The following is a 25,068-nucleotide window of genomic DNA, read 5'->3' as shown; positions in this document are numbered from 1 at the left end:
TCAAGGAATACCAAACAGATTATTTAAGGATATCCAAGAATCTTTGAACATAGCATATCAAATACAGTTATTTTAAATCATCAGAATCAAATTACTTACAATAAAAATTATCGGTGATCTAAAATTATCTAGGTGGTCCTATTTGGATCACCAATTGCTGCCTAAATTTATTATAAGTGCACCATTATATCACTAATATGGTGATTGTGGGTAATTCGATTACAAAAATGATGATTAGGGCTCAAACAAACTATTTATATTAGGATCCAAATTTTATGAGAATTTGAATCTAAACTACATTCCCCTGCCATCTAGTAAGTTTTTCTAAAACACACGTAACCTGTTTTAATAAATCCCGTGCATCGCAGGTGACCAAAACCAGTAAAATAAGGTAACAACAAAGCGGATTCGGGTTGGGATGCAAACGGGTACGAGTCCGATATTTTTCCTATGGGCTCCCCGCGGGGAAACGGCTCGACGATCCTCATAGAGGGAACCGGGTCCCCTTAACTACGGTTAAGAGGATAGATCGGTTGCGAGAGAGAGGATTAACTATAGTTGGCTTCTAGAGTAACCGATTTGGAGGATCGGGAACAGCAAGGAGGGTCACCTCTCTCTCTCTCTCTCGCCCCCCCTCCCCGGGGGTATTTCTCTTAATCTCTCTCTATCTCTCTTCTTCGATCTGGCCTTGATGTTAGCCTAGGTTTAGATAGGCGATGGAGACCCAATGGATCGCAGAGTACCCGCATGTGCCCGTGGACAAGCGCCCCAGGAAGAGGCCCCGGCTCGCTTGGGACGTGCTCCCTCCTCTCCCTCCTCCCTGGGTACTTTCCCCTCGTTTCTGGCTAATTTTCCTTTTCGATCTGTTTCCTTTTATGCATGTCTATTCTTTCTTGAATCTGTTTGGTGATGATTCGTGTTTTCGAAGCGTAAATTATGATCCTAGATGCCTGGATCGTTTGGTTGATTCGCCTTTTGTCTTTTGGGATGATCTTAAAAAATAATTTGTTTATTTTTTGGAAATCTTAAGTTAGTGTTATGCGAAAGTTTCAGTTTTGCGTTCATCTTGGGTGGGCAATTGATTTCTCTGTTCTTCTTCGTTGGGAAAAAATCAATCTTTGTTGCTTTTTGTGATTCTTTGGAAGGGAATTTTCAGAGTGTGGGCGGTAGATCGTTGAAAGATTTTCCCCCCTTTGTGCTCATGGCTAAGTTTATTCGGGAACAATCTGTTTTTTTATTAATGAAACTATTGCACAAATATGGAATTTTTTGGTGCAGTTCACTCTCTTTTTAATTTAAATGATATGGGTAATGCAATTTTATGTTTGGAGTAAATTCTTGATAAGAAGGAGAATTCAAATTTTTTGTTTGTTTAGCTTATGGAGAATCACATGGACGACAATTTGCTGTATTGCTTTTGTAGGTCACTCCAACACTATATTGTGGACAGGAAGTTGTGAATGGGGCTAGTATAAACCATTTGCTGCACTCATGTTACTTCACTGGAGTTCCTCGCCCTGCATCTCCTCCATGGAGAGCGGATGACAAGGATGGTCATTATGTTTTTGCAATTGGAGAGACTCTGACCCCGAGATGTAATTGTTCATTACCTCTTTTATCTGCTTGTTTGCTTCTGTGAATAGTTGCCTTAGAGTTCTGGTTATTTCATCTGCTTCTCCTCCCTGATTAGATTGGTGACAGTATCAAAAATAACCGCATTGCACTTTTTAGTTGTTGATTTTCCCCATCCTATTTGCTGCAAGCTTTGCCAGCAAGGGAATTGAGCGGCAGAATGACAAATTGCTGTTTGTTTTTGCCCCCAAGCTACGTAGATCAATGATGTCGAATTTTGCTCTCACAAGATTCTCTTGCATTTCTTACAATTAGATTCTTTTCTTACATATTGTTTGTATTATAGTTTTGCTCATCATCACTTCATGTCTTCTTTTTTTCTCTCTTTTGGTAGGGTGGGCAAAAAACTGCAATTCTTATTAGATCGTGGGGGTTTCAATACATTATTTACTTTTTTTTGAGTGCTCTAAAATGCCGTCCAAGCAAAAATAAAAAGTGGCAGTTCTTACATGTAAATCTGGCTGGCTTATGCATATGTCCAACCATCATGTTTTTTTTGGCAGATTTCTTATAATTTGTTCTAGTATTCTTCTCTATGTTGTTTCCACGCTATCTTAACCAGTTTAACCTTTCCCATGCACTGATTCTGACATTTTTATTTTTGGGATTGATTTCTGCAGATAAGATACTCAGCAAAATGGGTGAAGGTGGGTTCTTTCTTCCATCCTTCCATGCCGTATTAGTATTTATGAATCTTGTTTTTCTCTCTGTTCCATTTCTTGGTTCTCACATGCTCCAGTGGTTTCAAATTATTGGACCAAGTTTGAACTTAGTACTAAGAGATGGAGCTTAAGCATATGTGAGAGGTTCTAGAGGATATGATTGATGGAGTTCCCAAAAGAAAAAAAGACCCCATATCTTATGATTTTCAAATATTTGATTTTAAAAATATATAGTGTTGCTGATTGATATGTTCATTTTGTGCAGGAACATTTGGACAAGTGTTGGAATGTTTGGACTTGGAAAAGACGGAAAGAGTGGCTATCAAAATTATTCGTTCACTTCAAAAATATCGAGAAGCTGCAATGATTGAAATTGATGTGCTTCAGAGACTTGCAAAAGCTGACATTAGTGGTACACGGTAGGACAGTCATTTTCCACTAAATTTGTCAATCCTGCAACACTTTAGGAGCTTAAGATGAATATGTATAAGTGGTTTTATTCCTGCAGTTATGTGCAAATACGGAATTGGTTTGACTATCGTAATCATATATGTATTGTAAGTACATATGTATTTATTATTGATTTATATGTGGTGGCTTTAGAATTTCTTATTTCTGTGACACTGGAGAGTTAAAACATGCAATTGTATTTTATTTGGTTATAACAGGTCTTTGAGAAGCTTGGACCAAGCTTGTATGATTTTCTCCGTAGGAACAGCTATCGGTCATTTCCCATTGACCTAGTCCGGGAGCTTGGCAGGCAACTTTTGGAGTCTGTAGCATGTATGTTGGTGACGCTCTCTCTATTTCTTCCTACTGCTTATAATGCTCGAGCACTTCATCTGAGAATAAATTTGGGGATTCTTCTTGCTCAATTATCTATTCATCACTCTGTTTGGAACAAAGAAGCACAAACTGTACTTGGGTTTTGAGAAGGCACATGCTAGTCAGAGCATAGCCTCATTGATTTCGCTTTCGGATGGTTCTTATTGCTTCTCTGCTTCTTTCAGTTATGCATGACTTACGGCTTATCCACACGGATCTGAAGCCTGAGAATATCCTTCTTGTGTCATCTGAGTGTATTAAGGTACCATTTTTTTTTTCTGTAGCTAAAATGTATTTTTCCCCTTGAGTTAATGCATGAAGTACTGTAAGAGACAATGTGATGCCTAACAGCATTTTTGCTACTCCTGGCATGCCTGCTTTGAGAATTTTAATCATGCAGTTGTTTGATACTGTATATGTGGATTTTGTTTCCAATCTATCTAATCTTTTTTGTTTTATTGTCCATGAAGTTTCTGACACGATCAGCTAAGGATGGCTCATTTTTTAAGAATCTGCCAAAGTCTAGCGCTATCAAGCTTATTGACTTTGGGAGCACAACATTTGAACATCAAGATCACAGCTATGTGGTGTCAACAAGGCATTATCGTGCTCCAGAAGTTATTCTTGGTATTTTTTATTATTGATCAATTTCAATTTGGTGGATTTTGTGCTCTTAGTTTTACCTTCAAAATGAGGAAATTATTATTAGTTTCTTGTTGTTGTTATTGTTATTGCATTATCATCAGCATTTAACAACTTTTCTTCAACTTCTTGTTTGAAGGACTTAGATGGAACTATCCTTGTGATTTATGGAGTGTGGGGTGCATTCTTGTTGAGCTTTGCTCGGTGAGTTTCTTTTATTTTCCTCCAACCAATTATTTATGCCAGTTATTTCCAATTTATTCTATCCTTAATGAGTTCTATTTTGTAACTTCTTGGTTGCTTTATTTTGATGATATACAGGGTAAAGTTGCAATGGCCTTTATAATCAGTAGTTTAATCATTGTTAAGCTTCATTGTGATCTGTACACTTCATTATGAATTTAGTAATTGCTTATTTGCAATATCTGGAGAATGTTTTTTGCGCCTGCTAATATACCAGCTAGAGTTTCTCTAGCAAGCCAATGTTTTTTTGTTGCTGGATGGAAAATGAGGAAGTGGTTGTTTGAGGTGGATATGTTTAGATCAGTGGCCTAGATTGTGGTCTTATGAATGCTCCCTGAAGCATGATCTGCAAATGACTTAAAATCCCATACTTTCTTCTTCATAACATGCAATTTTGACTGACAAGTTCCTTTTACGCGCTAATGAAGTCATAAACAGAACTGGTGTGATGAAGAATTGCGCACGTTAAGGCTAAGTATTGTGTGTTTGTGTTCTTCCCCTTCGTCCTCTTTGGAGATATGCAAGCATAGCCCTATTTATGATTTAGTGAATGGGGAAACATTCTTCTGCCATTTTCTCCTCTAAATGGACCTGATACTTGTTATTATAACTTTACTCTTTTCAAAAGCCAATGGTTAGTGTGCAGCTCTGGATCCTCTAAGCTATAGTTTCCTGGATGCTTTGATGCAGTGCAGTGCTATCTGCATGAGCATGGACAATAGTGATTGAATTGGAGTATAACCATTTTTACATGCCCAAAGACAGTTTAAATGGTGATAGATGATCCTAGATATGTAAGAATTGCAGATGTGGTCATGCTGACATTATGTTCTCCTTGTGCTTCATCTAGTTAGGTGAACCAAAGTTACTAATTAACACTTGTACAAGCATATAGAACATAACAAGTATAGCATGGTAGACTATTTGATTTCTCCTTATGGTATGTCAAGTCCAAGAAGATAATCTGTTTTGAATTTTAATAGTCATAAGCATCAGGTACTAGGTTGCCGTGAAAGTACCGCTGTGTCCGAACATGATGCTTGGTATATCGAGTGGAAGGGTATATCGAGTGGAAGGGTGAAAAGTCTGACATATATTATATTTAGAAAAGGTATTCTGATATTTGCTTGTTATTCCCACTTCTTACTGTTGTGAGGTGTAAAAAGCTTAAATTGATTTTTCACTTGCATTTGTATAAATTTTATTATCATCAGGATAATTTTGAGATGAAGTTTCTTGGCCTCAAAATCAAATTCTAGAATTGTCTTTCATACTAAGTTACCGAACCTTGTTTCTGTCTATATTGTGTACGTCATGCAGTGTGTAGAAATGGATGAAGATATGCATTGGGTGGATGGTACAGGGTTAAGGTTTGTTTAAGCAATTCTAATTATGTTTGCTTACTTTTCTCTTTTACTAAAAACAGGGAGAGGCACTCTTTCAAACCCATGAGAACTTGGAGCATCTGGCTATGATGGAGAGGGTGTTAGGCCCACTGCCAACGCACATGGCCACTAGAGCTGAGTAAGAGCAAATTTGTTTTGTACCTCATCTGATGCATTTATATTGTGCTGCTTTATTACATGTTCAGATGAAAATGTTACATGATTGGTGAATAAGGATCCATAAATCTGAGACTAAATGGTCACGAAAATGCTTGGTTGTTTTGAGATTTAGCTTTGTTCTTTTGCATTTTCTCACAGCCGCCGTGCTGAGAAGTATTTCCGGCGAGGACTGCGGTTGGATTGGCCTGAAGGGGCAACTTCAAGTGAAAGCGTGAGAGCAGTTTATAAGTTGCGTCGCCTTGAGGTAATAAGCTGCTATTTTTGTTTCTGAAGTGGGAACAGAGTTTCTTTTCACCCTTGCCTGCACAGTACCTTTACTGTTTAGTATTTAATTAAGTACTTGATTATCTCCTGGTGGTCGACATGTAATCGAGTCCTGTTGCAGAACCTGGTAACGCAGCATGTTGATCATTCTGCTGGGGATTTGATTGATCTTCTGCAAGGGCTGCTCCGCTATGATCCGACTGAGCGTCTGAAAGCACGAGAGGCCCTTAGACACCCGTTCTTTATGAGAGATCGTGGAAGATACAGTTATTCTTTTATGTAAGGGCGGTTTCTCTTGGTTTGTTGATTGAACCTGTGAGAGCTGTGAGAAGATGAGGTTATGCTATACAAATGGGTATTTGGACATGCTGGCTTACTGCATAATGAACTGTAAGGTTGCTGCTGTACAGAGAAACAGTTATGTAACATTGAATTTTATTACTGGAGCAATGTAATTTCGGTTCTGCTGTTTTTCTATTATCATGGTCTTCTGTTAATGTGCAGGCAGTAAAACTACGTTCAGTTCACTCAAAAATTAGGCAAGCTGACCGATGCCGGGACAGATTTTCGCAAAAGCTTCAAGTGGACATGTAGCAATTCTTTTGGATGAAGGTGGTGGTAGGGACTCAATAGAAGGTATGCATGGAAAAATCTGTTCTGGTGGCTTTTACATCGAGTGCCTTAAATTCAGTAATATGATGGTCGTTTTAATTCCGAACTTTGTCTTGGCCAGTTGTGGATTTAAGCTAGATAGTGGTACTGTTTTTCAACTAAATAAATTTGCGATCACAAGTTCTTATTTTAGATGAGAAGATATTATGATTGTTGCATATGGCAGCTGAAGGATATCCTGCGATCAATAGATTGTTCTGCAACATCTTTATTGCCCATGTATGGACTCTGTTTGGAGTCTGAAAATAATTTAGGTGCTGACTTGTGGAGTTTTGGTGTAAAATTTTGGTTGCAAATTATGTATTGAAGAATCTGGAAGAGGTTCAGTTGCAACTTGTGAGGCATGTAGGGTTGGAGTGCTCCCCATGCTGCATTCGCCTCGGATGGCCAAATCACCTCTAGTGGCTCTGAGCCAACTCAGTTCTTTATTCGAGTCTTAATGTGAGACTCAGACTCAACCCAATAGAAGATCGGGTCAGGTCTAGGGCTAAAATTTCTGACCCAACGGGTTATTTGGGTCGGTTCCATATATAATTCAGTCCCAACCAAAAAAAATTCTGATCTGGGTTGGGTTTGGATTGGGTCAAAAATCTGCACTTGTCATTGCCCGTACTTGGTTTCTTTTGCAATGTGTGAAAACTATAGAAAGCAAGTTATGCAGGATTATATAAGTGGAAGTGCCTAAGCATAAAGGATTGATGTCATTACAAACTAATCTAACAATGGTAGGCTCAACCTTGTTAGCTAGAAGAAATATTTTTTGTTCATGTATGCGATACTTTTTTTTTTTAGTAGAAAAGAATAGCATTTTTGCTAATCTTTTTTACTCGGTAGCGATATCCTCCGAATTTGTTAGAATGCATTTAATATTATTTTTTCTAAACATAATACTAGAAAAGCATACATGGGCTAAGATGAGAAATATAGTTTTGATAACGACATATGACTAAGTTCAACAGCCGTAAAAGACCCATCATGAACCTATTGTCTTCCACATGGCAAAATTATACTCTATTTTGCTTTCATTAGTCTGAACTTCTTTCTTAGGAGAACAACTTTTTCATTTAATGTAACCGACCTAAGTCTTAATTTAATATTTATATCATTCAACATTATACAAAAGATAATCTCTTCCATTCCTCTCGTCCTCAAACATAAGAAGAGATTAGAGGAATAGAGAGTTAGAGCCCTTAAGCATCCCTGCAGGCCCTAACAGTGTTTCCGGTTTGGGGTGGGTCGGAGGGTGGGAAATTTAAAATTGCCTCAAAAATCAAACGGGTCGGATCGGATTGGGTCATAATTTAGTAAATCTAGGCCCGACCTAAAAAATAGAATGAGTTTAATTTTAGAATCCGATCTGGCCCTACGGTTCCTTTAAAATCAGTTGGATCGGATCTAAACGGGTTGGGTTGAGTTGGGTCAGATCACGGGTCAACCCAATCTATTTGCAGTCTTAGATTCAGCGGTTCATTTAGCTTAGAGGTGGAAATCGATTTGGGTTGGACATAAACGGGTTGGGTTAGATGCAGGTCGGATCAGAAAATCATAAATCTGAATCCGACCTGTTTATTAAACATGTCAGAAATTACAACCTAAACCTGTCATGTTTAATAAACCGGTAATCCGACCCGTTTAACCTGTTTAATAAACAGGTAATCTGTTTGTCCGACCCGACCTGTTTAATCTGTTTAGCCCTACCAATCCTGACCCGACCTGTTTAACCTGTTTGCCCAATCCGATCCGACTTGTTTAATCTGTTTCCATGCCTCCATCTTCCTCCTCTTAGTGAGTCCAAAGTTGAACACCTTCTCGAACGCGAAGAAAATGACAAGAGAGAGGGAGAGGGGCCGAGACAGGCATAAAGGAATACACCAAACGCCATCAAAGAACTTGTCCCACACTGACGCGCGAGAGAGAGAAAGACGAAAGCGGAGCCACCCACCCACCTCCGGCATCAATCGTTCGATCCGCGTCGTCGTTGCGCTACATCTCTGGCAGTGGCGGTGATGAGAGAGGAGAAGAAGATGATGGAGGGCGCCTCAGAGGAGCTCGAGTGATGGATCCACTACCTTAGCTCCCTCATCCAGCGCACCAAGCTCAAGCCCGACGGCGAGCCGGAGAAGCACCAACACCAGGAGCTGGCGAAGCCTGATAAGGAGAAGCATCGCCACCACGACCATCAGCAGCAGGAGAAGGAAGGAGATGAGGTTGTTGATGGTGGGGAGGATGATCCACAAGAGCAGCAACATAACGTGCAAGGGCAGCGGACATGCTGCTGGAGCTCCAGAAGCAGGCGTTCCGGTGCGCCCGCGAGACGCTCGCTGCCATGCCCAAGATCGACAACAAGCGGCTCGCGCTTGCCTTATTCTCCCTTTGTTTTAGATTTGTTGTTCTCCAACCCAAACCATATATTAAACGGGTTAAACGGGTTGGACATCTAAAATATGTATCCGACCCAATTAATAAACAGGTTAAACAGATCAAGCTGTTTACGATCCGAACCTGTTTAGGTCAAATCTAAACATGTTTATGGCGGGTCGAACACGGATCGGGCTGGTGGGAAGGGTCATAATTTGCCACCTTTAATTTAGCTGTCCTTACATAAGCATGCTACTGATCCGTGCAATAGCCTTTTGCATGTTGTCAAATGCTGATAGATGAGTCTGGAGCAAAAAGCCTTTTTTTGAGTATTTTTCTAATATATCTGCTATACTTCTTGTTTATTATTTAGGTTTCCCTACTTCAAACATTTAAATATGTTTGTTCTTTAGCCAAGCAAGATCTAGCTTAGAGGGCTGTCGTATAATGGCCGGATATGGTCTGGCAAATAAATTCTAATTTTATGACCAAAAATATAGGAAAGATTTAATTAAATTTCTCTTGACATAGAAATATAAAGAAGTGAAAATTTGAGCTTTCACCTTTATGTTTTCCACTCTCAGTTTTCTGGAGCTAATGCATCAGCAATTCAAGTTGCAACCATAGTGGGAGACCTTCAGTGATTCGAGTTGGATTGAATCTGAGAGTTGTATGTATGTCATGCATCCTTGAAATTAAACTGACTACTCGTTTTGTTATACTTCAAGCGGTAGCTTGATTCATGACTGAATTTTTTATTGTTAATATTACTAAAGGAACAATTGTTTTCAATCAAAAAAAAAAAAAAAAACAATTGTTTTCAATCCCCGATCATCAATGAAGCCCCTTTACCACGTAAGATGGCATTAAAAACAAAGGTTGCACTTGTTCTGCATCTAAGTTGGACATGCTTTATTCTTTTCTGCTAGTCCGAATGTTGGAGATAGTCTTTCATTTAAGAATATAGGCGAAAATAATCGTTCAAGCAGAACTTTCGCACTCAAATGTAACATCTCAAGTTGGCAATCTCAAAGTAAACTTCGACGGCAGCAGGTCAGTGGACAGCATGACTGGAGGGGTTGGATTTGTGATCAGGAACCACGGTGGTAGGATGCTTGCTGCAGGAAGGCGGCGGATACTAGGGCTTACAGTAGTTGGGGCAGAGTTGTAGGCTACTTGGGAGGGGTTATCCTATGCCAGGCAGATGCTTGGTGTCGAGCGAGTGTACCTTGAGGGGGACTCAGTGGTGGTGATCGACTGGATCTGGGGGCGGACAGGTATGGTGATGGTTATCCCCTTATCCGGGAGACACGCAGGATGGTTCAGTCGATGGACGGTTTTCTGGCAGCTCACGTGTTTAGGGAGGCGAACAGGGTCGCAGACTGGGTCGCCTTCTTTGTTGCCCCCAGTACTTCGGGGATGTTTTGTGGACGTATGCATCAGACGCTCCTTCTGCTTTTTTGTCATTACTTTTCCGTGATTTGGCTGGTTGTACTCATGTTAGACTTATATAAATGAGCAGCCGTTTTTATCCAAAAAAAAAAGAAAAAAAAAAAAGAAAAGAAGAGAGAGTAGCTGAAATCTCTTAAATTGAAACTGATGCATGGAGTGTAATCCAATGTTCCGTCTAGCCACTCTGTTTTCTTATGTTTTATGGGGAGTTGTTGGATTCGGTCATACACACTCGTGATGCAACACTGTTTTCTGATGTTTTCCTCCACTTATTATGATAGAGTTCCAGACGCAACAAACTCTCAGACGTGAGAGATGATTGGTATTCACTTATTCAAAACAAACCATTTTCCGTGGCGCACCTCTTTATAGTTAAGTGCTCGGATAAACGTGGAGGAAGCTTTTTTCTGACAAGACAAATGTTGGACTCTTAAGGCACCAGATGCGCAAAATCCGACGTTCTCCCTCGTTTTCCTTGCGAACCCTGCAGAGACCCGCCGAATCGGTGTGTCGATTGTGCGTGGATCTGAAGGCTGGGTGTTTATCCTAAATGGCCCTCCTTCTATGGAACGTTGCTCGTGTCTAAGTTCCAATCAAGGACTGCTGAATAGATGGGGGCTTCTGGGTGGTTTTCAAGTGCCTGAAGGCACTCCGGATTTGGAGGCTTCCGAATACACCTATGGTGGCCTATTTATCTGCATCACAGATTGAGATATCCCTTGCCTACTCGAAGGGGTTCATGAGCGGACATCACTTTATCCCTAATGCATTCAAGCCGCATATATACATATTATATTTAATTAGGTAGGAACGCCTGGATCTTTGAGCACACCAGTCAGTCTTGAAACTTATCTAGAAGGAGGCCCTCTATCATATTGCTGAGATTATGCACCTACCTTTTATAAAAGATCCGTTGATAGTGAGGGACACTTGACACCTCCTCAATTGTGACCTAAGTCATAGGGTTGTCGTTTATGTCGTGGAAGCACTTTAGTAGAGTTTTTTTTTTCTTTGTAATATTTTATTTTTTTAATTTTGTTGGATATACTCATGCTAATTTTTTTAAATTTTATTTAAAAAATCCGGTGTCTACCTACTAGATACTGTGAGTTTTTTTTTTTTTTTTTTGTTGACGGGGAGGTTTCGTCAGTATTAAAAGAATAACATGCAATGATAGGGCTTTTTCGTATACTCCCCCCCTCTCTCTCTCTTTCTCTCTCGTCATCAGGTTATTTTTGAGAGGCCTGCGATAGTCTTGCAGGAGGTGAATCAGGCTGCTGACTGGGTCACCTTCTTTGTTGCATACCACTCTAAAATTTTTTTGGACATAATAGTCTTTTGCTCCTTTTATTTTGTATTGTTTGTTTGATGCTGATGTAGCTGGCTGTGTTATAGTGTGAGTAGCTATTTTTAGAGAAAAAAAGAAAAGGAAAAAGAAAAAAAAGAGGAAGCCTGCGGCAGTCTCCAATCATAAAAGGATAGAGCGGATAAAAATCTGTCCTTACTGGCCAGACCACCTTTCCCTTCTGAAGGCGACCAAAGGCGTGGTCCGATTCGCAGCCAGTTATAAACCGACAACCCGAGCGGGACCCACACTAACCCAACTCGTTTCCCGACCCCCTAATCCGCAACGTACAAATACGCACGCAACGATACCAGGATTTCAAAATACCGGTGAGAAAATAACCCCCAAGTACACACCCAATTCTTCGGCGAATGACGTGTCGTTCCCGGGACAGATCAGGAAACGTGGCATGGACCTCTGTTTTGCTCGGACCAACGAGGTGCGGTTGGGGAGGCAGCGGATCGGGCCGACTCCTTTCTCCCCGTGTGGCTAGTGGTGGGCCCGGCGAGGCTTGACGCTTGAGCGATTTCCCAAGAAGTGGGCCCCCATGGATCCTTTCCTTCGCTCCATACCTTGCACCATGCCATCCAGCCCTTGGGTGGGAGACGCAATCCGCATCCACGCCCCACGCACCACATGATACACCGGATTATTTGTGGATCCTGAAATCCCATTCACCAGCGCCACCTACCTCGCTTTTGTTATAGAGCGCCGCCGGAGGAGAGACTGAGGAGCCCATTTCAACCCGTCGCCAATCTCCTGGGATTCGAGCTTGGTTCGAGGGGTGTGGAAGAAGGCCGAATGTTGGAGCCTGCGAGCTCCGACGGGGATGCCGAGGGAGCGGAACTCCTCTTGCCGGAGTCCCGCGAGCGGGAGCTCCTCTTGCCGGAGTCCCTTGAGCGGGAGCGATCGTGGCGGCTCAACTTCGAGGGCTTACGGAGGTCGGAGCTCCAAGAGAAGCCCCCCCGCGGCTTAGGTTCAATTCGCTCTTCGATTATTTAACATTTTAATTCTCGAGTCGAGTCTTTCTTGGGTGACGTGCGGGGATTGACGTGGTTTTGTGGGGTAATTCCGTTTCTTTTGCCTGAAGAGCCGATCTAACTGTTTCTATTCTAATTTCTTTGTTGTCATACCTTATTTTATATGTATTTTTAGCGATTGTTTTGTTGGATCGACTAAATGCTTGATGTTGATAATTACTTCCATGGGAAATTTATCTTTTTTCATGGGAACCAGAAAAACTTCCATGGGTTTCTTCTAAAGAATATTCTCGTCTTTTCTTCCTGATGCGATGACTCGTTCTTGACTTCTTATTTGCACAGGAAGGATACTTATCGATTCATGATGCAAAATTGATAGAAAGCAATACAAAAAAAAACTCTACGTTTCCTATTTGTAACAAAATCATCTGCTATAATACTATCTCTTGAAAAGCTCTTGTTGGATTAGGCCTATCAAACGCCTGTTGTAACAGAGGAAAACTTTAATGTTTAATAATCTGCGGGAAGCCCCCTTTGCAAATGATATCACCGGTGAGTTCAGGACTCCAGTTGTAGCTTAGCTTTTTCAACATGCCTTAAGATGTGTTTCCCTGATTAATTGTTGGATAACCTGTGTTCTTTAACGGAACAGCCAGTACAGGCGACCTAAGATTCATCTTTTTTTCGAGCTCTCTAAGCAGCATTTAGTGCCTCCTTAATTGCTTTCAGCACATAGATGAACCATAAGTGTTTTTATGGTTTCTTTGAATGGTTGGTTTGTACAGAGTCAAAGAAAGTCCATAAGAACACATTTTCTTTGATTTCATCAAAGAATTCTGTTTCTTAATGCCATTTCAATCCACAGAAACTCCTTTTTCTGCTCTCCACATAAAAGTTTTCATGAAATGATAGTTGTCGGTGCTGCCTTATCACCCACCAACTCTAGTATATATCCATCTATATGGTTCTTTTGTTCATTAGCATCAGGGGCGGCCCAATGCATTTAGGGGCCTAAGGCGAACTCACCAAGAAAGACTTTTTTTTCAAAAAAAAAAAAAAAATTTTTTTTTTAAAAAGTGCAAAATTTTAAGGAAGTATTTCAATGACTCTATAACATCTACTCATTGTCATAGAGCTAGCTAAAATGGTTCATAGATGAAAGAATAATTTTCTCAATTTATCTTTTTTGTACATTTAATATGTACTTTCTCAAGGTTGTAGATTTGTTGCATGTCTATCCATGGCATGATATGTAATACTTAACGCCTAGTAGTCAGCCCTTCACATATGTGTCAAATCTAAGTTAAACCTTACTTTATCGACCAAAAGAATACATAATCATATTTCTTGCAAGTTTCCAAGCATACGGCAATTTTGCATCAGTAACAACCACAGCCACCTTGATATTCCCAATTAATTCTTATGGCACCAATGAAAACTATCAAAGGTAAAAGCTAAGCACCTAAATCCCATAAAATATTTCACAACTATCCCATTTATCCCTATTCCCCTTCTCTACATGTATATCCTACTGCAAATATCAACTGTACCATGTAAGCACCAATGCATGTCAGAAAATTTAAAGAATTAATATGAAGCATATGTTCCATTTATCTTACTTGATGCCACCTTGGCACAGACTGTCAAAATAGTCGTCTACCCCTCAAAGCTGATGGCACCAAATGGAGTATCTAATAAAAAAACAAGAATTCTTCAACTCTGGTATTTGTAATCAGCTTCATCAAAACACTCATACGGATTCTTTTCATACACATATAATTCTTTCCTATTTATTTTTACATTTCCTACCATTATAGTGTATTTTTTTCCTCAATTTGCACTCACGTCTTTCAGTCAGCCTACCTCCTTATATTTTAGTTTAAGAACACACCAGTTGAACCTTTAACCTTAAGGCTGAGCTGCAACCGACTTAATTTAATTCAACAGCCCGAGAATTCTACATATGAGTGGCACTGAAGCGCCAAAAACCTAAGACTTCTCTTTGGAATAAAAGCAAACATATCATGTACAATACAAGTCCAGATAACTAAAAATTAGAATACTCAAACCCCAAAACTAAAAAATGTACACTATCTCAACACAGCACATTTGTTAAAAAGAAAAAAGAACAAAAAAAGAAATTTTGAGAGAAAACGAGCGCACCAAACAGTCCAAACCTGTTGTGGATGACGTAGTGCACGACCTCCTTCCTCTTCTGCAGCTCCCCCTCAGCCCTCAGGGCACCTCACAAACTTCGTATGGGGTCCAACGGCATCATGCAACCTCTGTTTTGCTTTCAAGAAGCACAGTGTTTCTTTCTTTCTTTCTTTCTCCTTTTGCTCTGCTCGCTGGCTTTAGTGGGGAGAGTTTGGAATGGGTTCTGCTCACACGGAAGTAGCCTTTCTTGGCTGCAGGCGGAGGGGGGAGGGGCCCGCGGTCGGCGGTACTCCTTGTAAGTTGTAACCCCTGCAGCCGGCTGGAGATGACCTCGCCCGCTCGCCGGCGCCCTTGTTGGTCACGACGAAGGCGAAGACGGTGAAGCATAACTGCAGAAGAGGATGACGATGAGGAGCAGAGGAAGAAGATGCATAAGAGCTGAAGAGTAGGTTTATAGCCAGAGAAGAACTGAGGTAGAGGCGTAGAGCCAGAGCCCAGGGGAGCCAAGCTGCCAGAGGCGTAGCGTAGGTTTATAGCTTTTCGCCGTGGGCGATGGGATTGGGACGGGTGGACGGTGACTTCAGACACCCTCATCTTCCCACGTCTTGTCGAGGTAGCCATTGCTCTGGCTCTGCGACTACGATTCACTGTAGATACGGAGTCTGGGCGGGGGCCTTCCTTTAGGCGGTCGCCTAAGGCTTGGGTCGGCCCTGATTAGCATACCTTTGAACAAATGAGATTCTTTACATCAACATATATGTATACATTTTGATAACAAAATACCTCCATTGTGTGTGCTATGCATGTCTGGATATATATTGATGGGCCTTTCAGTTGGGGAACTTGACTGGGGAATGGTTGTTTCATCTGCATGAAGAAATGCTGATGATTGCATTTATGTTTTTTGTGCATACCATTTTTTGATGGTGCTCATCCATCTTCTTCTATTTCTAGAAGCAGCTTTTATGAAACTATCCAAAGCGAGAATCAATTTTGTTGGATCCGTGGATCTTTAGCATTCATTGGCTGAAAAACCTTGTGATCTTTGAAAATTTGACACCAGTTTTCACCATTTGATTTTGTTCAGATTGTGTTTCATTAACAGTTGGCTTGCGATTTAATCTCCACAGTTTGGAATTTCCCTTAATACATGACACTAACTGGAATAAGTGAGAACATTGATTTGACATTTTATAAGTAAAAACTTGCTCGATGTGTATAGGTACTGGAGATGTTGTGGCAGAATATTATCAGCAGCAGGTAGAAATGCTGGAGGGATTTAATGAAATGGATGCCTTGACTGATCGTGGTTTTCTTCCTGGAATGTCAAAGGTTGGACTTATATACCTATTATAGTCCTTTTTTGTAGGGAAAAGAAGAAACCTCTTGGAAAGCTGGGCTGAAGAAATTTTTTCTGGTTTCCAATAGTGGGTCATGGACTGACACAATTGTATTACATATAGGAAGAACGTGAAAAGGTTGCCAAAAGTGAGAGAACAGCCATTCGTATATCAAATATTGCAAACATGGTTCTCTTCGCTGCAAAAGTTTATGCTTCAATAAGGAGTGGTTCTCTAGCAATCATTGCATCTACATTGGATTCACTGCTTGATCTGTTATCTGGTTTTATTCTATGGTTTACTGCTTTCTCTATGCAAACTCCAAATCCTTACCAATACCCTATTGGGAAAAGGCGCATGCAGCCACTGGTTAGTTTTTTTCCTTTGTTATTCTACAAGTCAAATTGATGATGCCCAATTACTTTACTTGGTTCTTCTGACTCTTGTAAATAAATTATGGCTATTAATATCTAATTCTTGTTGCATGTTATTATGTATCAAAATATATTAGCTTTTAATTTTTGCCATTCTTATTACAAGAATTTAGAATTGCTATCTCCATAGCAAGTTCATTCGGTTATTACTTACCAAAATAAAGGCATCTTTGCTTATAAAACTGGTACTTACTGTTAGTTCTGTAAATTTTGTACATATTTTAGACTTATGAATTCTCTTGCTTATTTGCTAGACGATTGACTTGGATGTGAAGTGCTCCAAGTTTATTTTGCTCAAACTTCAGAGATGTTTTATTTAAATGCAAGATATGGCTGTCAGTTTTCTTGTTGGATGTCCTTATAGCTGAAAGAATCAAAGTAAATAGTGTTGTCTTTCTCCTTTCCATCTTAAGTGAGGCAGGACCAGTGATTTCTATAAATCTTGACAAAGTTTGAGGAGAACAGAGAAGATATAAGCAAAATGAGGGAAAAAAAAAGAAATGTTATAAAGGTATAGGTTTAACATTGTTATTACTAAACCATTTTGCATTGCTACCAAAATATTTATCAGAAGGCAGTGGGAGAAAACTTCAGGTGCAAGGATTTCAGATGACGAGTCCTCTTGAGTTCCAAAAAAGCTCAGGATTTGTTGCTAATTATCGTATTCCAAAAACTGATAGGGAAATACAAGAGCAAAGACTAACTAAGGTCATCCTCGACTAGATCCATTATTATCCATTGATGTATCATTCATGATGTTTTTCTTGATTTTGTTATTCGCCAATGGTGTAATGTCACTTGAGAGTAAAATGGGCAAATTATAGTCATCGTTAAGTGCCATGTCAAGTAAAGAATTAGAGTAATCACGTTAAAATGGGGTATTCAGGTTGTAAATGTTAGGAGTATTGAAGAGTATATATTTATTCTATTTGTTTCTGTAAAAAAAAAAATTACCTGAAAGTTTTGTAACTACACTGAATCACTCTAGTATTAACATTATATGACCCCTTCACTGAGAATAAAATGCTACAACTAGGGCTGTAACTGAGCCGAGCTTGATCAAGCTCGAGTCCAGTCAAGCTTGCTTTGAACTTAAGCTTGAATTCCAAGAACAATCTTTATTTATTTACCATTATTTCAAGCTTAATTCCAGATCAAGCTGAACATGAGCCTACTTGTTCAGCTTGATAATCCTATAACGCAACTCCAGATTAAATCAAGCTTGGTTCAAGTTCAAATGAAAGCATGATTCTTGATTTCAAGCTTTGGTTCAAAGTTTCGTTCGGGTCTAAATTAACATTTAGTTGATCCCCAAAATACATACACACACATACGTATATATACCAATTAAAACTTTAATCCAATGATCCATTGTATATGAAAAAAAAGGTATATATAATTTAAATATATTCGAGCCTGATCGAGCTGAGCTCGATCAAGCTGGGTCAAATTTTGGCTCGGCTTGCAATTAATTTCGAGCTTGTTTTGCTGATTCAAACTTGGTTTGTTTAGCTTTATATTGAGCTTGATTCCAGTTTTTCTCGAACCAAGCTCAAGCTGCTCAATTTGTTTGACACCCCTAACTACAACCTGGTATTCTTCTTTTTTGTGGGATTTAAAATGAAAAAGTTCATGCGCCAAGCTGATGAAACAGAATTAAGGAGTGAAGCTAAGGCTTCATTGACTAAAGTATAACCCTGATCATCTTCCCTATAGCACATGACAGGTTTATTTGTTGGAGCTTATGCTTAGTCATATGAGCATTTTAACTTCTCAATTATTCATTTCTTCTGTGTCCTATATACTTCCTAAATACTCAAAGCAAATATCATGTGCAGGGAATTCTCGTGTTTGCATCTGTTATGGCAACATTAGGTCTCCAGATTATTTTAGAGTCAGTGCGCTCGTTGATATCTGATGTAAGTAGATATCTTTTCTCGACTCCTTTACGAGCATATTCTTCACTGTTTCTTTGTGTTTATTCCTTCCAGCAATTTAGTGACATTTAGTGGTAGTCTATGTTCCATGTTTGTTCACCTATTAATTTGGCATTTATTCTTGGATGGTCATTATCTTCCCCCCTCCCTCTCTTGCAAAGATGGTTAGTAGGCCATTCACAAACAGTATAAGTTGAGATTGACCAGGAATGCTGAAGCTAGCGGACCATTTATTGGTACCAATTTATTATGATAGTCTAGCTCCCAACAAAATATAATCTCAAACCATTCTTTTGTCTTAAGTAATGGTGCATTAGCAATTTAGTATCACTTTCCTACAGCAAAGTTGCTGATTGAATATTCAAGGCTACTTTTTCTGGCATCAAAGTTCCATGTTTCTTGACATAAATATGATTGCACAAATGCAGGAGGATGAATTCAGCTTGACCAAGGAGCAAGAAGCATGGGTGGTAGGCATCATGCTAGCAGTGACACTTGTGAAGCTTGTTCTGGCTGTCTACTGCCGTTCATTCACTAATGAAATTGTCAAAGCTTATGCACAAGACCACATCTTTGATGTCATCACCAATGTCATTGGCCTCGTGGCTGCACTCCTTGCCAACTATGTAAAAGACTGGATTGACCCTGTTGGAGCTATTATCGTAAGTATATTAACCATCATATCTTTTCTGCAGGCGTACTTCAGAACTGGCTCGGGCGTACAACCTGCATGTCATGAGTTCTTTGATGATTAGTCATTCAAATTGCATCATTTTTCTTTACCATCATAACCATTACAACATGCAGGCCATGTGTTTGCAAGATGGTTGAAGGGCATGATTAGTCTGTTAAACAAAGGGATTAATTTGCAGAAGTTAATTTCCATCAAAATACCTTCATTTGTTAATATGTCCTTTTGTTATCAGTATTGCCTCTAATTCTCACACAATGCCTATGACTGCAGTTGGCACTCTACACCATCAGAACATGGTCAATGACCGTGCTGGAAAATGTGAACTCCTTGGTAGGCCGATCAGCAGCACCGGAATATCTACAAAAGCTGACATACCTCTGCTGGAACCACCACAAGGCCATCAGACACATCGACACTGTGAGGGCTTACACATTTGGTTCCCACTACTTTGTGGAGGTGGACATTGTATTGCCATCAGATATGCCCCTGAGAGAAGCACATGACATTGGGGAGGCCTTGCAAGAGAAACTCGAGCGATTGCCTGAGATAGAGCGTGCATTTGTCCACCTTGACTATGAGTTCACCCATCGCCCTGAGCATGCCCGAGCCCATGATTTATAGCCTACTGAAGTTGTTTATCTTATGAAACCGATCATGGAAAAATGTTTGACTGTGAAAGGATTCATCTTTAATAGCTTTTATATACCCCAATCAAGGGTTCAATCTGAAACTTTGTTGGGAATGGAAGTATTCTGAGCGCATTTCATCTAGACATGCTGAAAATTATATAACTGCTGGTTTACAGTTCTGCCTGGTGACAGTTATCTATGCACAATTAAAAGGAGAGAAAAATGGAATAAAAGATGTTAGGGAAGGGTCCCGAATATGGAACGTAAACTTTCTTGGTAAATTCATTGGTGGAGTGGATAAGTTAAGAGATCATGATGTCGTGATGCTACTACAATCTTTCATGATGCAAAAATACTTATCAGACATAAACATCTAAGATCTATTCAGTGTATACTCTTAGTCTACTTGTTTTTCTTAACTCTCAAGATGAAATTGCATGATAACTTGCATCGAGTCAACTTGTCTCAGAAAAGGTAAAAAAAAAAAAGGAAATACGACCCTACGTGGTTAAGTAATAAAATATAACAATTGGACAAAATAACCAGAACTGAGCCAAGAAAATATCCTCTCGGATAAATATAGCTGAGAAACTCGGTCTATCCTTTACTTCTGCGATAAGAGAAACTTGGTCTTGGTCTATCAGAACAACAAGGGTCCACTTAATGAAGCTAAACGTAATTTAAACGACATACCTACTCATTAGACATGATTACACAAAAGATCGTAATACATCTAATGACTTTAGATCTCTCGATACAGGAGAAAGTTTTAGAAGCTCCCAGCATCACTGGAATGGAAGTTACATGAGCAAGCAACAGACTTCCCCGGTTCCCCCAAAAGAAAAGTAAAAAAAAACACGAGCAAGCAATGGCTGTCTTGCAGTAAGGATTCAATGTGCTTGCTGGATGGAAACCATGAACTGCTTTCGTGTTACCACCATCTTGGTATCATCTTTTGCCTACATTGCCATATAACATGTGCTCACTATATGAGTATCATATTATGTCCAATGAAACGTTCAGGTTAAATGACTACGAAATGTAGAATGACACCCAAAAAAAAGAAAAGAAATTATATTGGAGAAAAAATCAGTGTATCTTGTTTATAAATATTGAAAATAACCCAAGTTGTAAGGAAAAAAAAAAGAAACCTGCAATAGAGACAAATCTGATACCAGGCATGACAGAAAATGACAGACACACCTAGGAATGTCTTCTTACAGGAATTACAAAGTGTTTGCTCTTGATCCAGAGGCAATAATCCAGTATATGGTAGTAACATAATAAGCACCAAAATGCAGCATAGATTAACAAATAGCACAAGCACAAATAAAGTCTCGTGCTCTTCATTTTCTTCAGAATGAATATTCTCATTACACTGTGAGATGATTATATACATATATACTTCATGTAACTATAATGATTGAAACTTTAAATGGTAAAACCTTGTGGATAGTTCTACTACAATCCTTTTATGGTAGATGTAGAAACCAAAATTAGGAATTGTTATGAATCAGATTAAACTGATTGGGGAGTTCATCAAACATCCATTTGTACTAGTAAATTGACACGACCATAGCTTAGTCAAAGAGTAATAGTCCAGGAGTTCCACTTCATTGATAATTTTATATCACAAAACAAGTGAAAAGGTGCAGGAATTATGCCAGTTTCAAGTGAAGGCAAAAGCTTCTTTTTGAGGAGAATTTGCAATCAAAAACTCAGTGTCAATTGGATTATCATTTCACTTATGCCTCCTGCTATACATAGTGGTTTCATGTCAAACAATTTTTTGATACTTGCAGTACATAAACATCAAGAAGTGCTGCAATGAGAAGATGTAAATGTCACTTTTACTGAAGTATAATTCAACAGAATTACACCCTACAAGATTGAGGATTAGGGTAGGAATGAATTACGCGCCATTATCTCTAGGCATGAACGAAACTCGTTGGGATCAAATCTGATTGTAGCCACTTGCTCTGATTATGTAAACCTGTACAGTACATTAGAAAAGAAAATCAAAACAAAGGAAAATCAAACAATGGAATCAGTTTCTATAAGTTAATGCAAAAAACACAGCCTTCCTTTTCTTATGGTAAAAAAATTGATGAAGTTTTAGCATAAACTTCATAAAAATAAGCAGACAAGTGGATGGAGAGGTGTGAAGCAGCATTAAAATGTATGAAACATATATAATACATACATATATTATATATGTATGTATGGATGTAATATATATATATGTGTGTGTGCGTGTGTTATATGTATGTATGTATATATATAGATCATAGATCAGGTAAAGAAATTGTGCTGATAGATTGAGTAGACAACAGACATTTCTATAATTCATAATAGTTAAAAGTATGAATCAGTATTTGATCATTTGTTCATATATTAACCAAACAATCACCTTGAATGTTGTAGGCTTGACCAACTGGAAAACAAGTGCATCACCATCAACTAACTCATGATAAATTGAAAAACCCCTCCACCCACCACTCAATCCATTCTTGGGGGCAAGGTAAAGAGATTTGAATTCATCGCCATTTTCATCAACCAGAGTCATCATTGTATCTTTTCTTGGCAAATGCTTGGTACAGAAATGCCTAGGAAGACCCTGTTAGCAACATTGATAATATATTAATAAATTCAATATGAGCTCCCAATGCTTACATTTTTACATAACCGTATGAAATGTAGAAGGAAAGAAAAATAATGTGTCTATATTGCCTCATATCATCGTTAATCATATTTACCAGCCAAAATCCCCCGGTAACATGGGATTGGAGCATAGGCTTGACAAAGGTAGGAAATTTTGGATCAAGTTGTGATTCAACTTCTTCTGCTTTTGTCTGAGCGTACAACCTTGCTTCATCTGAGGCGTACACTCGATCTGCTAAATGTCTACTCTTGAAACTTCTAAAAGCCACAATAATAATAATTAGAAAAAAAGTTCGATATTCGAATGTCATTATGAAAGATTAGAGTTAAGAGAGAAACATATTCCAGACCTTCTAGGCCTCTCCGCGATATCTGAAGCAACCTATTGAAGCACCAAATGTTTCAAAAGGAATCAGTATTCATACTGAAAGGCCTACAGGTTACTTTCTAATGGACTAAAAATTAATGCAAGCGATCTCAGTAAATATGCATACCAAAACCTTTCGCAAAGGATGGAGCACTACAACTGGACAGGGTGTCAGGCTCATAAACCAGAACATTTAAAACCTAACAGGACTAAGATTATCGCACTAAGAAGTGGTAGAAACAATATAATCATGAGAAAAGAAAACAGTGCACACATTCCTTTATGGTTTACGGGCTGATCAACTTTACGCTGATCACTTAGCTTAATATCTATAATTAGTTCGGTCACCAAAACCCAACCTCGAAAGCGTGAATGTTTGACGTATTAAACCTCGTAATAATTCAATTTTTTCAAGTCCCTATACATCGACTTTATTATTCATTTAGCGTGCAAACCACTACCAATAGAAGAAGAACTAAAGGCAATAGAAGCAATGTACCAAAATAGGCCACAGAAACAAGAAATATTCTCTCTTTCATCATGGAAAAATTCCAAATCAAGAGAGAACAGAAGTTTTCTATTGTCTCATGCCGAAAACCCAAAAAGCATCATCACTATCAAAAAAAACAACAACAAGAAGAAGAAAAACAGGAAAAGTTCAAAAAAAGTGATCGCTTTATAAAAAAAAAAGCTGAATCCAAGATACAAGGTAGGCAATATACTTCCCGATAGCGCGGCTGCTGTGGAAGGTTGGCAAGACGATCCGATCTCCTTAAAACCACCAAGCCCCCTTCTTGCGGGACCTTTCGCTTTGTCTGCTTAGCCTGATCAAACACATGGGAGGCCAAAACAAAGGGCAATAAGACATGAATGAAACAAATAGTTGAAGGAGGAGCAAAGGAGGAAAAAAGAAATGGTTGAAACCGGGGGGGTTTTGGGGCTGGTGGACTCTCGCAGGACCGAAGAGAGATGGCTGAGGTTGAGCTCGTCCAGCTTCCTCTTGTTCTCCTCCAGCTTCTTCTGGCGCAGCTCCTCATAGGATAAGGCCTTGCGCGCCCCCATCTCACAGAGAGATAGAGAAAGAGAGAGGAGAGAGAGACAGAGAGGAGTATCTTAAACCGAGGGGAGAGAGGAGGAAGACATGGAGAAATGGGGGCTGTTCTCAATGGCCCTGGTGACCGTTTAAACCCCAGGGTTTTAAAAGGACCAAGGTTTAGGTCCTTGTCCCAGTGGAACCTTTCACTCCGCCAAGTGAGCAGGCGCAGTACACGAATGACTTTCAGATTCGTGAAACGTGTATTATGTTCCACTTGCGAAGCAGATGGACCACGTTGAATTCTGGAGCGCAGCATGGAGTTTCTGGCCTGACGGCAAATTCAAATTCAAATTAAAACGAGGAATGGGTCTTGTGTTAGTAATATATATATATATATTATTTTTGGAAAGGAGTTGTGTCATAAAAGATTTCTCACCATTTAAAGCATGGCGACTTGAAAGATTTAATGATCTAATTGTCCTCCTCAATAAAAGGTTGCCCAATACAAAGCCTCCCCTTTCATAATCCCAGTCTATATATGATAATTTATAGACTTAATTGTGAGTAAAATTATGGATACCATTCGCTATTGATGATTTACCGTGCATAAAAGAAAAATGATTTAGTACCTGATAAGATATGCGAGGCCTAAAATGTTGCTAGGCAAATGAATGCATTGGCTCATATAAATGATGTCTTAGGCACCCGCTCGCACAATGTAGGACAAATAAGTTGGTCTGCATTGGTTAGATCGTCCATGACATACGTATTTAGGAGTCGGATTCGAATGCCACCAGTTGATTGATCTAATGTGAGCTTAAGTTGGGCTTATATGCTATATTTTTAGAATTTTGGATGTCTAAATCATAATCTACATGTTGACGTGCATGTGTCTACATGTATATATCTTACAATGGCATCCAATAAATTTTTTTATAGTATTATTTTAATTATTAAATTATATATTTTATATTAATTTATTATTGAGCTAATATTTTTATGTTAGAATCAAGCTCTTGATAAACATGACATTATTGATCGGCCGAAAGATCCAATGTGTTCTCCCATCAAAATGATATCGTTAACGCCTCCAAATTTCAAAAAAACAAACATCTTCAAAAATGTAAATTTTACTTTTAGATGATAACAAGTCATCAACAAAGTATAAAACAT

The 25,068-nt window shown here is 39.1% G+C and overlaps 3 protein-coding genes across 13 annotated transcripts; 2 read left to right on the top strand and 1 right to left on the bottom strand.

Annotated features, from left to right (window-relative positions):
• Positions 1–523: 523 nt before the first annotated feature.
• Positions 524–10,425, top strand: LOC103705931 (serine/threonine-protein kinase AFC1-like). 7 transcript variants are annotated; one of them, XR_016396308.1, is made up of 14 exons: positions 541–824; positions 1,424–1,595; positions 2,253–2,279; positions 2,560–2,713; positions 2,803–2,851; positions 2,963–3,077; positions 3,305–3,381; positions 3,590–3,746; positions 3,901–3,965; positions 5,431–5,528; positions 5,708–5,813; positions 5,955–6,228; positions 6,338–6,469; positions 9,917–10,425. XR_016396308.1 is itself a non-coding variant. In XM_008789844.6 (12 exons), the coding sequence occupies exons 1-12, from the start codon at positions 717–719 to the stop codon at positions 6,114–6,116; spliced, it is 1,290 nt and encodes a 429-aa protein (XP_008788066.2). In that variant the 5' UTR covers positions 541–716; the 3' UTR covers positions 6,117–6,310. The 7 variants fall into 7 exon arrangements, 1 of the variants encoding a protein (XP_008788066.2); XR_003385444.4 differs by lacking the exon at positions 9,917–10,425 and adding an exon at positions 9,448–9,697; XR_603873.5 differs by lacking the exon at positions 9,917–10,425 and adding an exon at positions 8,292–8,982.
• LOC103705933 (metal tolerance protein 5) lies at positions 6,338–19,972 on the top strand. 4 transcript variants are annotated; one of them, XM_039125018.3, is made up of 6 exons: positions 6,338–6,469; positions 16,020–16,129; positions 16,261–16,506; positions 18,410–18,490; positions 18,937–19,170; positions 19,473–19,972. In XM_039125018.3, exons 1-6 carry the CDS (start codon positions 6,385–6,387, stop codon positions 19,821–19,823), a joined length of 1,107 nt encoding a protein of 368 aa, XP_038980946.1. In that variant the 5' UTR covers positions 6,338–6,384; the 3' UTR covers positions 19,824–19,972. The 4 variants fall into 4 exon arrangements, with proteins under 4 accessions (XP_038980946.1, XP_008788067.1, XP_026660006.1 ...); XM_008789845.5 differs by lacking the exon at positions 6,338–6,469 and adding an exon at positions 12,219–12,636; XM_026804205.4 differs by lacking the exon at positions 6,338–6,469 and adding an exon at positions 12,690–12,725.
• A 525-nt stretch (positions 19,973–20,497) lies between these two features.
• Positions 20,498–24,019, bottom strand: LOC103705930 (B3 domain-containing protein Os06g0194400). Of its 2 annotated transcripts, none has more exons than XM_017842477.4 (7): positions 23,784–24,019; positions 23,582–23,683; positions 22,843–22,874; positions 22,588–22,750; positions 22,242–22,448; positions 21,752–21,824; positions 20,498–20,790 (listed from the first exon to the last, which is right to left on the bottom strand). In XM_017842477.4, exons 1-6 carry the CDS (start codon positions 23,919–23,921, stop codon positions 21,786–21,788), a joined length of 681 nt encoding a protein of 226 aa, XP_017697966.1. In that variant the 5' UTR covers positions 23,922–24,019; the 3' UTR covers positions 20,498–20,790; positions 21,752–21,785. The 2 variants fall into 2 exon arrangements, with proteins under 2 accessions (XP_017697966.1, XP_008788064.1); XM_008789842.6 differs by having other exon boundaries at positions 21,748–21,824; positions 23,784–24,018.
• Positions 24,020–25,068: the final 1,049 nt, after the last annotated feature.

Source organism: Phoenix dactylifera, chromosome 8 (genome assembly GCF_051530095.1).
Source record: "Phoenix dactylifera cultivar Ajwa chromosome 8, Ajwa_hap1_PhDact_Kaust_v1.1, whole genome shotgun sequence".
Lineage (NCBI taxonomy): Eukaryota > Viridiplantae > Streptophyta > Magnoliopsida > Arecales > Arecaceae > Phoenix > Phoenix dactylifera.
The sequence above is the reverse complement of the archived record's forward strand: the minus strand, read 5'-3'. Positions and strand labels throughout refer to the sequence as shown.